Source organism: Lissotriton vulgaris, chromosome 6 (assembly GCF_964263255.1).
Source record: "Lissotriton vulgaris chromosome 6, aLisVul1.2, whole genome shotgun sequence".
NCBI lineage: Eukaryota > Metazoa > Chordata > Amphibia > Caudata > Salamandridae > Lissotriton > Lissotriton vulgaris.
Genome location: NC_141694.1, coordinates 1,792,435,214 through 1,792,453,436, shown reverse-complemented (window position 1 = coordinate 1,792,453,436; position 18,223 = coordinate 1,792,435,214). Strand labels below are relative to the sequence as shown.

Below are 18,223 nucleotides of genomic sequence, written 5' to 3'. Positions count from 1 at the left end.
TAAGACAAATTCTGTTCTACAGATCAGTAGGCCAACATTCCATACATCTGTTTCCCACGCCTTCACAGTCAGCTGAATAGAAAATGTGTCCGTAAAAATGTAGCTGCTCCAGGTTCATTCAGATAATGTTACCAATAAACGCTGAGGCACATCAGTATTTCACCGTTACGATGACCACTGCAACTCTTGCCCATCCCTGTTTCTCCAGACTCATTACAGGAACTCATTCTGAAAGTAACCTACCATGCCCTTTCTTTTATTTACAAATCTTGGTGCCACCTTTGTGTGGGTGAACCAGAGGTATACAGCACCTGTGTTATCCGCACATGTGCCTAAAAGTGTGGCTTATATGTTTTAACCCTGTTGTTCCAGTTACACATGACATAAAAATGCTCTGAAACGTAAGCATTAACTTAACATTTCTGTTGTTGCACATTTTGAGAACACAGTATTGACCAAAAGTTATTATCCTCATACCTTTTTCATATCATTCTTTCAACCTATCTGCAGGTCCTATTCCTTGGCACCATCCAGGTACTCCTAGTTTAACCTCTCAGATTTCAGAGGGTGGTGATGTGAGTACAGGTCTGGCTTTCAAAGCCCCTTGTGAGGCATGAGATCCTCTTCAAAAAACAGATTACCCTATAGCTCCTAGGCAGGAAAGATTCCCGCGGCAAACCAGATTCGTGGTTTGTCATTCAGCAAGGAAAAATTAACACCGGTTTTGTTTTTTTCCGCAGTTTCCCTTATATAGCTGACAGGATGGCTTAGTGAATTAAACGCTTGCCACCGATTTGAAATGACTACACAGCCTTCCATCAAGAAAGTACATTTAATAAAAATACATTGGGTAATACATGTTCTTTGTAGTGTTTAGAAGCAAATTCACTAGTCCCTTCAGATTTTTTTTGTAGCTAGTTATTAAAAGCTTCTTCACATATTGGTTGCAGGTTATATGTAAAACAACACAGTGAATCAATTTTGCTGTATGGTTTAAAGATAGCCTAAACATTATGATTAGGTGATTTTTTTTAATTTTACGTATAAAAATAGTCTGCTCTTGTTAATGCTCTTTCTTGTTTACTAAAAGTTAATTTTCTGCTACATTTGAAGGGGATGTCCATGACGCCAGAGGAACAACCATCTCAACCCCCCCAAGAGGAATCAACTTCAGGTAAGAGACCACCATCTCAACCATTTTGACAATCAATTTTGAGTAGGTATTGTCTCAGAATATAGTCAGGAAAGTTATTTCCTGTATTTGTTAGTTATGTTTTTTATAGTTATTTGACATATTTATATAGGGTAGATTGGTGCGGTTTTGAGAAGCAACTGAGTTTTGCACCAACATCTTGATTCCTTTAAGAGTTGTGAACTTGGCTTTTAGGCATCTTCTTGTGTTAATTGCTGACCCATATCTTGGTGTCTTAACTGCCAGCTGTGGGTTTTCAGCTTGTAGAATACACATCTCGTGTTGTTCCATAAATCTTGGTAAAACAGTTGTCCTATGTGGGATTTCTGAATAGTTGTATTTTATTCTTTAATCCTACTTATAGCAGTGCTTGAAGACGTGTACCTCATTTTCTGCCTTGCCTAGGCAACATTGTTTGGCATAATAGTTCTGGGCTTGCCTGAACGGCTGATTCTGTATGAGGAAATTAGTTGTCTGTAGTATGAAGCTCCTTTCAGGAGAACACCTATTTTGCTATGGTATAATTCCTGTCCCATAGTATTTGCTAATTTGTTTTGTATTTTGTCTGTACCTGTGTCCCAGTGGATTATATATGTTGTTCACCTTGTTTCAATGGTTTAGTTAGGATGTTTCTGTCATTCACTATGTTTTTAAGGTAGTGAGCTCCTTCTTGTCTGTTATAGGAAGATTTTATCTCGCAGCCGTATTACTATTTTTGTTTTGTTGATCCTTGGGGTCTTGAAAGCAGAAAACCTAGTTGTATTTAATGAGATGTATACAGAATTTCGAGATCTATTTTTCTATCTCGCGCAGTAATGGATATCCTAGTTCTGCTCTATAAGCATTGTTAAGGATCTTTTTTAAGTACCTTCTTTGCCTGTATACAAAATGTCAGGGGCATCTGTTAGTGTCCCACTTGCTACTGTATTGTTTGTTGATAGATTCAATAGGGGTATTGGTTTACCAACCTTCTTCATAATTGCATCCCTAATTTCACTGCTGCGTTTATACTTTGTAATTTGGCCTTTATAGAGCACTTTTGTGGGCCATATACAAATCAATCTACATTTCCCCATCCAGTTCCAGCCAATCAACATTCAGTATGGTTCTTGATTAATTACCTCTTATTATGGCCACACACCGCCTTGGAGTGAAGGATCACACACATCTCTCCTGGAGAGTCTTCTAAAAAAAATCAATTGACTGCTTGTTTTGACCATCCTGATTGTTACTTTCACTGGCCCATTCATGCTTAGGTCAATGCTGTGTGACCCTTTTCTGAAGTTTAATCTCAAAAGAAAATAATTTATTTGTCAAGATATATGATTAACCCTCCTGGGATCTTTTCTCATCTAAACACACTGTCTAGAGTCTCCATTACCTTCTTGTAGGTACATCGTACCCGTAACTCAACATTTGACTACCTAATTACTTCTGGCACAACTTACTCATGTATGGGGGTGATGCTTCAATCTGTACTTTGTTTATAATGACCTTGGAGATCCCCATATAATGGAAAAAAGGTGTCTAATTGATCTGTTGAACACTTTCAAATTACTCTTGCCTCTTTAGAGCAGAGTCAAGTATTGCATACTTTGTTTTTGATTGAGGAGGCAGCACACAGCAGTAGATGAGCAGGAGCATTATTTCTATGCAAAGTAGACACAGCAACCAGAACTGACACAAATAAAAGGCCTTTTAAAGAGATGCACTGATAATCAATTGAAAAATTTAAAGAGCGTGACACATACAGATTTCTTGAGCTTGACAAGAGGCACAGATACGAAGTACGAGCCTGGCTAGTAATGGAGAAAAGATTTTAGCAATATAATATTAAAGAAAAATAAGTGTAACACATTTCTTCCTTTCAAAAATTAACAATTAAATGTAGTCTTTCAACCTATGTGGTTGAGTTCTAATTCTTCCAGTGAGCTTAACACAATAAACAATAGAATAAGTAGCAGAATTGTAATGGAACACACAGATCTCTTACATTACTAAAGACTGAATTTGATTAATCAGGTCTCACTGTGTTGTTATTGCACACCTAATTATCCTGAATAGGAATGGCAATCAAACATCTAGAATCAACAATTAAGTCCCCTAATTCATAAGATGGTAACCGCAAGCTATCTTCCTCCAAATGACACTTTGCCACCCTAGTCACACTCCACACTTTACCATCTTGAGACACCACACTGTTCATATTGATTTTGACCAATTTGCTGGGCTGCCATACATATAATCTCTTTTTTGTACATGACCAGGTTTAAATATGTGGACACTATCACCCACCTTCACATCATTCGCCCACATACTGTCCTTTCTGTCACAACAAGACTTGATAGCTAACTATTTAATTTCCATGTGTATGGCATTTTTTTTAAGCAAGGTATTCGAAACACCAAGCACATTTCTACTTGTAATTCTCATTTTAAACCACCAGTGACATATCATAGAGAAAAGCTCCCTTCCCTTCAATGGTTCAAATGGATATTCTGCCGTGGTACTGTGTGGCATAATGTGGTGTGTCCTCATTTTCTCCCTTCTATTCTCTTTCCAGGCTAGGCACTTTCACAATGCCCATTCAACATTGTCTTTGATGATAAAGTTGAACCTCTCCCCCTATTCATTGGATTGGGGGCTGTACAGTGCAATGGGAACCTATTTGACACAAAAACCCTCAACAAATGTGACACCTGGCCATCTTGATTGATAATTAATAGCTACTAATGAAAATCTCCAAACTGACTGCAACTGATAAAATGGCCTCCAAATATCCAAAGCTAAATTCTGCCAGGGGTGTTCAGGCCACAAGACAGATGTAAGGGGTGCCCTTTAATCCTTAGTAATGGATCTGTTGTTGTTATAGTACTCTTCACATTCTCTAACCCATCGCTTTCAGGCCACCCAAAACAAATCCTCAGTAGTTTTTTCATTGACATACCTGGATGGCCGTGATGGGCAAAAACCAATAATATTTTCCTTAAGAATAGGATCTCCTTGCACTCAAACTTGTTCTTGGTTGTTATTCTTCTTAAATTGATGATAGTGTGATACCTTTTCATCTCATCTGACATGATTTCAAAATTGCAGATAGATAGAGCGCCCAAACTCGATAGGACTGTATCAAAGGATTTGCCCTCTCTTTGAACACAGATGTAAAATTTGTATCTTTCTAAAGCTATTCTGGTATTTGACATGAATCTTGTTTCCATACTCCTCATGGTTTCATCAAATGCATTTAGTTCACCTTGACCGCCACCTGGCACAATGGGAAGAAAAGTCCAGAATACCTCCTGCTCATACGAACCTAAACAATGTAAAAGTATGTTTTTACCTCAATCTACCTTGTCACCTTGTGTTGCATTCTGATATGTCACAAATACCTCCTTCCATTTGGTCCAATAGTCTTAGTGGTTCAACCTATTGCTATAATAACTTTGATGGAGAATCAAATTGCATGGATTCATTTGTGCACCACTAAATGTACAAACTATGATATGCAGATAATACTGCAGTATGCAATAATATATAACAATATTACAATGCACTAGTGTAGTGGTTCTCAAACGTGTTAGACACGCGGCTCTCTTGGCCTGTTGGCTGCGGCTCCCCATTATGTTACTTATTTTGGCGGGTGGGGGGATGTAAGCCCCGGTTCGGGAGTACTTCCATTTTTCTCCCAGAAAATAATTGGGATGAAGCTGATTTAAGGTATTCTATCATAGATGTAACACAATAAAACAGTTGTATAGTAAAAAATGTTTAATTGATTTAGTCAGAAACAATACAATATTGTTTGCCAAAAATGTTTCAGTGACTTGACAACCCTTTTTAACACATGTAAGATTAATTACACAACTAAACATAAAAAAAGTCTGTAGAAAATGTTTTTTAATTAGCAAGAGAAAAAAATGGAGTCTGAATTTTAAAAAAAGTACACAAGACCTACATTTATTTAAAACATCCTAGTGAGATGGATGTGCTTGTTTTTCCTTACATACCTCATCAAATATTTGCATTATTTTTTAGATCACAACACACATTTCTATTTCAAGGTTAATTTTCGCCCTATATTTTGATATCACAGCAACTGCTGAGAAACCAGTTCGCAAAGGTTTGAAGTCGCAAACCGGATCAAAACATCCAGGGCTCTCTTGCTTATCACTGGGTATTCATCTTCAGTTTGGCAGTGACTGAGACTGGCACCTTACTTTCAACGATGAGCCACTTGAAATGTCAATGAGCTGTTCTGCTTCCTCTTTGTTGAAATGCTGAGGTATCTCAGCATTGAAGAGATGTCTCACCCATTATATTGGCTCCACTTCATCCTCTCGAAAATATTTATCAAGGTAAAGATGCAGGTGTAACAAATACAGAACAAAAACTGTTTTCAGTTCCACTTATAGCGCCATCTCATTGTTTTGCAGAGACTGGTCCAATGAAGGAAAACATTTTTAGTCACCTTTGCTTACACTGTTTTTCAAAAGGATCACTTTCTTCTTAGAGCCTGAAACTTTGGCTGAGAGTTGCAAGATGTTAGTATTATTGCCTTGCAATGACTAGTTCAGTGCATACAGGTTTTCAAAACGATCAGAAAGAAAAGCCATTGTCATATGGATACTTCGTTACATATATTGCGTTAAGTTAGCATGAGTGTTTTACATGTCTAAACAGACATTTTTCCTTCGGCTTCAGTTTTGCACACGACACCTACTTGTTGTTGTCGCTTTCATCCTAGAAGCGGTGATGTGATTTATTTGAGAATAATATGTTATTACTATGCTATCAGTTTTGCTTGATACACTTGGTACAACCGTCTGCACACTGAGAGCTGCACACTCTAAGAATAACCTAACACAAGGTTGCTGGGAGGCCTGATCCTCGCACCACATTAGACATAACACAAATAATGTTGATGCCAACATTTTGGGCTCTACGCGGGTTTAAGATAGAGTTACAGGGAATGAACGTAGACACTTGGTGCTGCGCATGAAGAGAGCTGGTAGCTGTTGATGTGATCTACTCCTACTGACATTTAGAGGTATGGGGCCGCCCTGCTAAAACCCGAATGAGACCTTCTTAGATATAATATAATATGCTAAATAGGGTGCGCAAGATATAGGTGATATAGATTTCTATAGATTTTGCATTATAACATGCTATCACCTTTTGCTTACTATGGATTAGTGACTATGCTGCTGACTCTGATTTTTATAATCTGCATTTTGGTATTATACAAGATACTGCGTTTGAGAACCTTGCATTGAATAATAAATATTTCAAACTTGCACGTGTGTTCTTTGACTCTCAGTTTTGGTTTGAAATGATTATATAACGAAAGAGTGTTCATGTGTTCCACGATTCCTGAGGTATTCTAAAGATCATGTTCTGGTTTGTCTAAGACATGGATCATTTCATAATGATTCATGAGACACTGTAGCTAGCTAGGTAAGGGGATTTCTGAGACTGAGATGAGTTTTGGATCATCCTAACTCACTGAGGTTCTAGATCTCTATGCACAGTTCTGTGGGAGAACGGAAACCCTGCTACATGGCGCCCGTACGTTGTTGGCCTTATATCATGACACTCGAGTAGTATATCATTCAAACCTTAACACCTTCATTCCCGTTTCCGGTAAACGGTGGTGTCGGAAAAACCTACCTATTTTTAAAATAGGTCTTTTCAAGCTTGAATTCTTCTAAAACGGTTTCTTTGAATTACTACCCAGTTGTGCTACAAAGTGTTCTTTGTCTTTTTATCTTCCTGTGCTAACATGGCCGTGGACATACCGCAGCATAGCCGCATCGCGGTTCGTGACCACTTGCGGGCATATAATGTCCCTGTGGATGGCTTAGCTGTGGTTCTAGTGGTGAGTGCGGAACATGCGTACCCGTACGAATTGTTTTATTCATGGGTGACATTTCCTGCAGTGGACGCTAATTCTGGTGTGTTCCATTAATACACTGCCTCGGCTGTACCGGTGGCTTATGCTCCGGATAGGGCACTAGAAGTACCTATAGATGTTTGGCAGCACGGAGTTTGGTTTGGTGGCGCCCTACCCCATTCTTTAACCAGTCCGAGGTTAGGTCCTTTGTCCATTCCGGGCACAAATTGGCCCGCTTTGGGTGGATTTACTCCTCATCCTAATCGCGCCACTTGTAATGTGGCTGACCTGCGGCGTCTTCATGAAGTGATTAGGGCGCTTGTTCATTACATTGGTCGTAATGTTCATGGCGCTGCCCCCGCAGGTGCGCAGCTTCGAGCGGAACAGTCTGGTTTGAAAATCAGTCCTGTCATGGTGAATTCCGTTATGGGCAAGAAGCCCCAGGATAAGGATGATTTTCCTTTCTGGCTTGCCGAGAAATTCGACCAGCTGGAGGCTGTGTTTCCTAATACGACTCCTGGTGAGAAACACCGGATTCTAACGCTCAGTTTACCGAAGGATTTAGCCCCTGAACTTGTTGACTGTGAGACATGGGGTAAGACTTTTGCAGCGGTATATTCGAGGTGCTATGGCACCCCGACTGTGTCCAACCTGTCTGTGGTCCTTAAACGTGTTCAAGATGATCACGGACCGGAGTCGGCGGTTGAATTGGGTATGCGTCTGAGTGGCTCCTTTGATGTGGTTTGCAAACTCATCCTTGCGAATGTCAAGGGGGATGCAGTGAACTTTCAGGTAGCCAATGCTCTGGCGTTAGTTCCCGATGCCGATAAACCCCGTCAGTTAGCAAGTATTATAGTGGCGGCTTATAAAATGGTTGGCCGCACCTCTAAGGGTGTAAAGGCTTTTTCTGAAAAGGAGAAGAAACAGCCCCAGGGACAGTCTTCGGAAACGGGTGTACAACCCAAGTCCAAGAAACAAAATTGGCCGAAAAAACAGAATCAGGGTAAGCAACAACAACAACAACAGCAGACACAGGTTTCTAGTCCTACGCCCACGCTGCCTGCGCAGTCGGATAGGGTTTATGATTTGCGCGATCGCGCGACGATTAAATCACCTGAAAGATTTCAGGCTTCTGACCAACGCTCTCCTCGTTCCTTTCAGGACTCATCGGCTCCGTCAACCGGTGGTGGAGGGGGCGGCAGGGGCAGGGGTGGCCAGCAAGGACGTGGTCAGCCCCGCCCGCGAGGTGAAGGGGATCAGCGGGACGACTCTACGCCAAAGCGACCGCAGTTTGCCAAGAAGAAGGTCGCAGCCTTAACGGCGCATCGATATGCCCCAGATAGTGAGAACGCGGCTTCGGAATCTGACGTGGGCTCTGACCTTGCTGGACAGCGCGGCGGAGATTACCATAGTGAGAGAGGCCCTCCGTCCACTGTTGAAGGTGACAGCGACTGACACTTACGTTGTGATTGAAACAGCTGATACACATGTTGCTCCCCCTGAACGACTTTTTGAAATTGTCCTGTTAATAGAAGGTGACATGCAGCAAACTGTAAAAGGGGTATTTTGGGAAAATCTTTCGTCTACGTATGACATTTTACTTTCGGAGGCTGACTGGCCCCCACCTTTTGTTCTCGCAGCTCCGCGAGGGGAGGAGGTGATCCTCCCCAGTTTCGCGCACACTGTATCGAGAGTGGAAGCGCTGCATTTTGCAGAAGAGTGGGCTCTGGCGCTTGCGCCGGCTGTGTACCGAAATCAGTGTGGCTGGGATAAATTATCTCCTAGCCATGAGATTCCTTTACGGGCACAGCCGCAGCCACAACCTCAGTATCCCATACGGCGTGAAGCTAAAGCTTCTGTCGCGGCTATCCTTGAACAATTGGAATATCAAGGTGTAATTGAAACGTGTGTGTCACCAATGAATAATCCCCTTTTTACTGTGAACAAGCCGGACGGCTCATATCGTCTGGTTTTGGATTACCGGCATTTGAACTCGCATTGCCGTAACTGTGCAGTACAGAATACTCACGGCTCTGCCCTAGTGAATAGTCTTGAGCGTAAACGGTTCAAAACCACGCTTGACATTTCAAATGGTTTTTATGCACACAGATTAGATGGTCTAAGTTCCCAATGGACCAGTTTTACGTGCGGCGGTGTACAAAAAATGTTTAAACGACTCCCAATGGGCTATAAGAATAGTCCTGGAGTGTTTTCCGCCCGCATTGTCTCTCTTTTGGAGAGCTTCGATCCAGTTGCTTGTTCTTATGTGGATGACATTTATCTCACAGACGACGAACTTCGGGAGCATCTGTGTCGAGTAAACAGCATAATTTGTAACTTTGCAGACATGGGTTACAAGTTTAACTTTGCAAAATCACACATTGCGGAGTACACAGTGTTGTTTCTGGGTTAGGAACTTAACCACGAAGGAAAGGGGTTGGCTCCTCACTTTCTGGAGAAGTGCGCGCAGTTGCGCTCTCCGACAACGCTGAAAAAATTACAGTCTTTGCTGGGTTTTTTAAATTTCGGGAGGACATACATTCCGGAATATGCCCAGCGTATCAAGCCTTTGTATGCCTTGATACAACCATCTTTTTCCAAATCATGCTGGCTGCCTGAGCATTCAGCCATTCTGCAGTCTTTGCAGGCTGATTTGCTCGCTTCTGACTACTTACAGACTCGTGATAACCAGACCAACCTGGTGATAAGAATTATCCCTGGGGCGGTGGGTTTCACGTACCTGACTTTTAATGAAGGAGATACAGTACCTATTGCTTACAAGTCACACTTGTACACTTCGGCTGAACTGCGTTTTTCCACTGTGGAGAAAGTTTTAACGGCTGTGCAGATGGCAATTCTTAAGGAACGTGCCCTGTCGCAGGGAAAGCGCATGTTGGTTGTTACCCCGTGTCCTGCCTTGGAGGCAGTCACGAAAGCCAGTGTACCAAATTCTAAAGCTTTGCACCCTCGGTGGATTCAGTGGGCTACATCCTTGACATCCCAGGATGTCACGTTTATTTTTGACGCCGCTTTACGGTCGCAGGAGTATTTACAGTATGAATTTGTTCATCCGGCTCCTTTAGCGATGCGGCCGTTGGAGGATTTCCATTGTATCCTTTACACTGATGGTTCGGCGCAGGTTGCGCATGGCTCTAAACATGCCTACGTTTCCGCTTGCGCCATTGTGGTCGGTGCCATGGTGAACGATGAGTTCAAGTCCAGTGTCGTGCACACGCAAACACTAGGGGACTGCACCGCACAATTAGCAGAGCTTCGTGCTCTAATGCTCGCATTGGAGTACGCTGATCCTAGTGTGACGACTTTAATCGTAAGTGATTATTACTACTGTGTCCAGTCTTACAATGAGAACTTGTTCTTTTGGATTCAGAATGATTTTCGTGATTCCAAAGGTAGCACAATAAAACATAAAATGATCTGGGTCCGAGTGGCGGAACTTAATGACAAACTGCCGCTCGTGTTTGTGATTCATACTCTCGGCCATCAGCGCGTGGGGGTCCACGCTGTTGGAAATTCGCTTGCTGATGAGGCAGCGAAGTCTGCGGTATCAAAATACTTAGTTGCAGCAGTCACAAGGTCCAAAAGCAAGATAGATGATGACATCTTGGCGGCTGTTGCTGCCACGGAGAAGGGAGGTAAATATCCTGCGGGGTTCCCTTCGAAGTACACATACCACTTAAGTCCCGATAAGGTTCCTTATGTGAAAATTCCTGAAGTTGGCGAACGTCTAGTTCCCAACTCGGATCGCAGGGCTTCTCTGATTACAGCGGCTCATGAAGGTGTGGCGTCTGCGCATGCGGGCGTCTCAGCCACTGTAACTCAGCTACAACAAAGGTTCTGGTGGCGGGGACTGTATAAACAGACGCGCGATTATGTCCTTATGTGTGACATATGCCAGCAGATTAAGCCTTCTACTGCTGCGCGTCCGCCTCAGACACAGTTGTACATCTCTAATAAACCGCTTGGTTGCGTTTATTTGGATCACTGCGGTCCTTTTTCTTCTGATACTGCGTTTAAATACATCTTAGTAGCAGTTGACTCATGCACACGCTTTGTATGGGTATGGCCACATCGAAGCGCTGATTCGCGGACTGTCATTAAGGATTTGCGTGTCTTTGTGGGAATTTTTGCCTGTGGTACTTTCCATTCGGACCAGGGTCCGGCTTTCGCCTCTAAGGCGTACAAGGATGCTATGGTTTCGTTGGGAGTTCAAGTCAAGTTTTCAAGTCCCTACAGGCCTGAGGGCAATAGTGTAGTAGAACGAATGAACCGCGACTTAAAGCAATCTTTGACAGCCCGAGTTATAGGCACTGGTAGAAACTGGCTGGGCCACCTCAATGAGGTGCAGCGTGCGCTTAATAATCTCCCTAGAAGGTCTCTGGGTGGGCGGACCCCATACGAAATGCTCTTTGGTATCAAGATGTACGTCCCTGACCTCGATGGTTTAGACTGCCAGGCCCAGGCCGCGGCCTTTGACGTAGATGAACATTGCAATGTTTTACAGGATCTACAAAAGACCAGAGACAGTCTTGCTAAGGAACACTTGCCCTCCACGTCGGATGATGCGTTGCAGATCCCGGTAGTTGGCTGGCTACCCCAAGTTGGAGAACTGGTTCGTGAGAAGATCGATAACAAGAAAGAGTATGGTCCCTCATATCGAGCACCGGTTCGGGTTCTTGGAGTGAAGGCCACAAGAACAGTCATATTACCACCACTTCCAGGTCGTAAAGAAAAAAGATTTATTTCTATTGACAATGTCAAGGCACACAGGGTGGCCGATTCTTCATAGCATGACACCGGCTGTATCCTGTCCTTCCATGGTGAGGCATTCTGTGCTGGCTATTACATCTGGTACAGAACAGGAGGTGTCACTCGAGATGCCTGCTATTTCCAGTCCTTTATTAAATACTATTCCTGCTACTAACATTGATGAGCTGACCTATGCAGATCCTGCTGATTTATCTATGTCTGATTTACAAGCTCGTTTGGCTAACCAGTCCAGATTCTCTTTTGACTCTGATTCGGAACTTTCAAAGAAACCATCGGCTTTTGCAAAATATACCACGTTATTTAAAAAACATTTTTTAATACCACCTTGGACATATGTTTGGCTGATACTATTTTCATTTTATCTTTTTATGTCAATTGGTTTTGTGTTTTATTTTTTCCGCTTGATCGATGGCCATTATGTGAAAGAAAGAACAGGAATTCGGTACCTTAATGGAACATTGGCCCCTCTTTCCTCCTCACATTCTGCACACAGACTGAAACGAGACTTGAATACAGTAGAGATTACTGCTTGGCCTGTCCTTGATGGGATTGTGTGGGATGCGGTTAGGTTTCAGATACATGGCCCCACAGAAGTTATTAATGTTCCTAATGTGCTTAGAGTAAACATGGGGGATGTGATTAAACAAAATATTCGTTCTGATGATTGGGATCTTCAGGCCGTGGAAGCATTGTTCTCTGATTTAAAATATTATGCGGCCTTTGATGCCGAGGATTTGTACTTAGATTCTGTCAATTATGGTGATTTGTTTTGTTTTCAACATTATGGGAATCATTTCTTACATAAAACAAGTTCCAGGAGGGTTCCAGTGAATTATACACAGTGGGAACATTGCCCTGCTCCTCTACAAGGGAGCTCTAGTACATTTCTGGGTAAATACTCTTATTTCACAGACTTTAATCAATCACATCCTGAGTCATTTTATTTTAAAGTGACACAGAAATTCATGTCCAAAGTTAGACTTACCGATACAAAATTATTGTATTCGAAGTCCTTTCTAGACAGGTTAGCTATAGATGGCTATGAGTTATGGAAGGAGGTTATTGACCTTAAATCGGTTTGGGGTACCAAAGATTGGCAGGTACAAGGCACTGAGGCTTTGCATCGTGCATGTCTCATCCCGAATCACATGTTGTTTTTAAATTCTACAATTTCCCAAACAACATGCTTTGGATTGGCTACATCTAAAAAATTGAATGCACCAACTATCCCTGATTTGGAGGACTATTCAGGTTGGAATAATTTCACTACATTGTCCATCAGTGAGATACAAGCACTCTTGCACAATTCCTCCTTTAATATTTCCAGTTTTGATCCGGAGGGGTGGCTTTTGTGGCAAAGAAGCTCTGACTCTTGCCAACGTCGTTTTTTGGGTTTGTCTGAAGGTTTTACACACATCAGGCCAGATCCCCGTTTTGAAACAGGTCACACTGTTACTACTTATTCAGTGGGCAAATTGTGTCAGAACTGGTTACAACATTCCACTTTGGCTGCGGTTAAACTACACCTGTCCCAGTTGAATGAGAATATAGAGCTGAATGATTTTATAAAAGGCCCGGCTAAGGGTAGGTCTAAGCGATGGCTTTATGCTGTTTACAATGAAATTTGGAAATTTTCACAGATTGAGGCAGCTAAACGCCTGAGAGCTATTGATCAAGCAAATTTGGAAAAAGTGCTTGCGGTGGTCGATAACAGTATTAACATGCTTTCTTCCAGGATTTACACGTTGGATAATATTGTTTCTTCTGTTGTTGATATTGTGCATGATGAAGTGTCCACGTTATACCATGGTCAGAATCAGTTACGCTCTGTGATGCAGTTTGCATGGACCCTACAGACACTTAAGTCTGGTCGAGTTCCCTGGACCTCATTGAACATTTCGTCCCTTTTTGCCCCTTTTAATCTGACTGATAAGCAACGCATGCTTTCAATGCGTGATGCATCATTTTCAATGTTACATATTGAAAGGCTAGAATCCTTACCTTTCTCTGTTGCTGAAACCACTACTGCTACATGGCTTATTCATGGATTAATTACATTACCATTTCCCTTATACAAATTTACTAATTGTATGCGGTATATTGCTATTGGACGTTATGAACCACTAGGCAATGCATTCCTCCATGAGGCATGGTCATTACCATACACATACAGATGTCTGAAGGATGGAAAAGAAGTGAATCTTAATGGTGAGGAATGCACACAGTCACCTGACCATTCATTAATATGCAGGCACATTCAGTTACACGGTTCTTGTAATCAGGACCGGCCAAATTTAGCATGTGTTTTAAAAGGCACGCCAGTTCCAGCAGTAGTTCCCACATTTACATTATTGACTAATGGTAGTTATTTGCTTTTAAACAACGAAGTATGTTGTGGGTTATTAATTGGTGTGGCTTATGTGGTAACTGTATCAGAGCGTGTGGTGTGTTGCAAAAATGTTCTATACCCACCCACGCATGGGTCTTCAGATACCTCCATCTGGCCACGGATTCCAACCTTGAAAGCGAAGTTCAATGGTTTAAGCAGAATAAGGGCCCTTTTGTCTCAAAAACAAGTGACCCTGAGTTCGGCCCGGGAAACTTATGTCCTTCACATAGCAAACACCCGCACAGAGGTGCAGGCACTTTTAAATACAGACTTGCCGTTTCATTTCTGTGAGCTGGTGCACCAGATCTTTAATGCATCTTCCACGATAAAACATGGATGCCCATCCTGCGCAAGAAGCCGTTCAACGCCTCCTGACACTGTGCCGTAATCGGATGCTCAATTACTATGGAACATTGCCGCTTGCAGCATTAAGCACGGCTTATAGATTGTCATTTCGGTTCACTGACTTCACGTGTGTCCAACCTGTGTTTCACTGCCTGAGCTGCGAGTTCGATTGGGCCATTGATTTGTGCTTATGCTTGAAGACTGCTCCTGACGTCGATTTTGATCAGCTAATGCGTCCCGTAGTGGCTCACGAGCTGATTTGTTCTGGCAAAAGAGTTATGGCCTTGGCAGCGATAAATGGAGTACTAGGTCAATGGGAGATCTCTGCAGCGGCGCATGCCTTTCTGACACACAGCGTTCTGGTGAACCCACCGAGTTGTCCTCTGACATTACAGGAGGATCCGATGCTGGAGGAGCACGTATGTTCTTTCCCATTGCTGAATTGGATTGCTGAACTGTTTTCAGATGATGGCAGTGATTTCATGCTGGAGGCTGTTGCAACTTACTTTGCATATACTGTCCAATCGTGAGATGCCTGGAAGGATTGCTTTGTTATGGAACATGACTTTCCCCTTGCTGAATTGGAGGGATGAACTGTGCTCAGATGATGGAGAGTTCAATCATATGCGGACGCTGAGAATGACGTTAATGTGGCACATGACTTTGGATATCGGATAAGTGCCTTTGTTTTTTCTTACGGACATTTGAATAAATGCGACCTGGTCCTGCATTTCATATTTTGGAGGCCTGGCGGATAACTTTTGATTTGAAAGTTTTGTTTTTCTTTTTTTATATTTGAGGCCACTGTAGGCATTCATACATATTCATTCATACATATTTTTTAGCTTATTTTAGCTCAAGATTATTGAACTTTGCTTTCATTTTATGTATTTGATTTAGTATTGCCTTTCCCTTATGTTTGACGGTACTCGGATCATTGGGGGGGTGTCATATGGATACTTCGTTACATATATTGCGTTAAGTTAGCATGAGTGTTTTACATGTCTAAACAGACATTTTTCCTTCGGCTTCAGTTTTGCACACGACACCTACTTGTTGTTGTCGCTTTCACCCTAGAAGCGGTGATGTGATTTATTTGAGAATAATATGTTATTACTATGCTATCAGTTTTGCTTGATACACTTGGTACAACTGTCTGCACACTGAGAGCTGCACACTCTAAGAATAACCTAACACAAGGTTGCTGGGAGGCCTGATCCTCGCACCACATTAGACATAACACAAATAATGTTGATGCCAACATTTTGGGCTCTACGCGGGTTAAGATAGAGTTACAGGGAATGAACGTAGACAATTGGTGCTGCGCATGAAGAGAGCTGGTAGCTGTTGATGTGATCTACTCCTACTGACATTTAGAGGTATGGGGCCGCCCTGCTAAAACCCGAATGAGACCTTCTTAGATATAATATAATATGCTAAATAGGGTGCGCAAAATATAGGTGATATAGATTTCTATAGATTTTGCATTATAACATGCTATCACCTTTTGCTTACTATGGATTAGTGACTATGCTGCTGACTCTGATTTTTATAATCTGCATTTTGGTATTATACAAGATACTGCGTTTGAGAACCTTGCATTGAATAATAAATATTTCAAACTTGCACGTGTGTTCTTTGACTCTCAGTTTTGGTTTGAAATGATTATATAACGAAAGAGTGTTCATGTGTTCCACGATTCCTGAGGTATTCTAAAGATCATGTTCTGGTTTGTCTAAGACATGGATCATTTCATAATGATTCATGAGACACTTTAGCTAGCTAGGTAAGGGGATTTCTGAGACTGAGATGAGTTTTGGATCATCCTAACTCACTGAGGTTCTAGATCTCTATGCACAGTTCTGTGGGAGAACGGAAACCCTGCTACACCATTTTGATTAGAGTCTGTGCAAAAACATTTGTCAGCGAAACAATGTTCATCATCGTGTAGATACAAGTATGTGTCATTCCTCAGCTGATACGCTCCAAGCATGGAGTTATCGAGAGACAGCCATTGAGAACTACTATAGAACAAGACGCATGAGTATTCGGAACCCATGTCGTCACTCAACTTAGCAAAAAATCTCGCTTTCATGGGTCTTCTTTTAATAAAATGTACCACTTTGACTATTTTCAGACTATCACTCAGTTCTTCATGAGGCTTCCTGCTGCCAGTGCTTCACTGTGTATTATACAGTGTGTCTAATCGGCATTAGGTGCTTTAGATCGAATGCGAGGTTGAAGTCCTTGGTAGAATCCTTCCATTGAACGACCCTCCCCTCCCCGTCTATACAAACTTCACTACATCTCTCCCAGTCAACCTGATTTTGTACTATAAAATCGTCCACAACTGCAAACAAGTCTTGAAAATTAAATGAATATAAGTTTTATAAAGTGCATCATCTGCCTGAGGGCGTCTTAGGGCTGACCTGTTCAACAGAAGGGAAGAAAAGAGGACAAAGAAGCTAATCTAAAGATTAAAAAGCCAGGTTTTGAGATTTTTTCCGGAATTAGATGCCTTCATATGTAAAGGCGGGGCATTCAGAGATTCTGCTGCCCCAGTGGGCTCTCTTAACGCCTTCGCTGCGGGGGTTAATCCCCCGCTGTGCTAGGGTGGATGGGGGCGCGCACAGCGCCCGCATGCTCATGACGAGCTGAGCTCGTCATGAGCTCCGGCGCTCCTGTGCTCATGACGAGCTCAGCTCATCACAGGTGTATTGCCTCCCGTGGAACGCTCAGCACAGCAGGGGAATTCTCCCCGCACCTTAGCGTTCCACGGGCCATGACGAACTGAGCTCCTCATGAGCACCGGAGCGCTGTGGCTCATGACGAGCTGAGCTCGTCATGAGCATCTAAGAGGCTAAATTTAGGAACAACCAAACTGTGGGCTGATAAAGATCGCAGAGTTCTCGGAGGAACGTACCAGACAAATGTAGTTTTAAACTATTTGGGTCCTATGCCATGCAGGGCTTTAAAAGCAATGCATAATGCCTTAAAATCTATGCGCTTTTGCACCAGTGTCCAGTGGAGTTTGACCAGGGCTTGAGAGGCAGAGTGATGCTTAGGAATTCCTACCAATAATCCTGCTGCAGCATTCTGCAGAATCTGTAACTTATTAAGTAACTGTTTCTGCAAATTAATGTACATGGCGTTGAAGTAGTCCAACCTTGAGAGAATGAGGGCAGTGACCACTAATTTCCTAAGTTTCAAAGGAATAAAAGGGAAAACCTTTCTCAGAATCTTTAAGTTAAAGCAGCATGAGGAGGTCACTGCATTATCTGCTTATTAAATGACAAATGATAGTCAAATACTATCCACAAGTTTTTTACTTTGGGGACAGGAACATGTAATTTTCCCATATCTGACAGCCACCAAGCTAGATACCAAAAGGAGGTATTGTTGCCTAGAAGTAATACTTTTGTTTTGCCGGAGATAACTTTAACCCCCTTCGCCGCGGGGCTAATTACCCCACGGCGCGGGAGAGGGGAGGGGGGCCACCCGCGGTGCTCCTGAGGAGCTCAGCTCGTCATGCAGCACAGTGGAGCTGTGCTCATGACAAGCTGAGCTCGTCACGACTCCGCCCACTCAATGGAACGCCCCGCACAGGAGGGGAATTATC

At 42.6% G+C, this 18,223-nt stretch overlaps 1 protein-coding gene across 2 annotated transcripts in view; it reads left to right on the top strand.

Annotated features, from left to right (window-relative positions):
• LOC147709498 (uncharacterized) overlaps positions 1-18,223 on the top strand; it is a 56,569-nt gene that overhangs the window by 24,053 nt on the left and 14,293 nt on the right. For both annotated transcript variants that reach the window (XM_086928056.1, XM_086928055.1), the window contains exon 2: positions 1,114-1,174. In XM_086928056.1, coding sequence (XP_086784182.1) covers positions 1,114-1,174 — 61 coding nt within the window. The remainder of the gene's footprint in view (positions 1-1,113; positions 1,175-18,223) is intronic.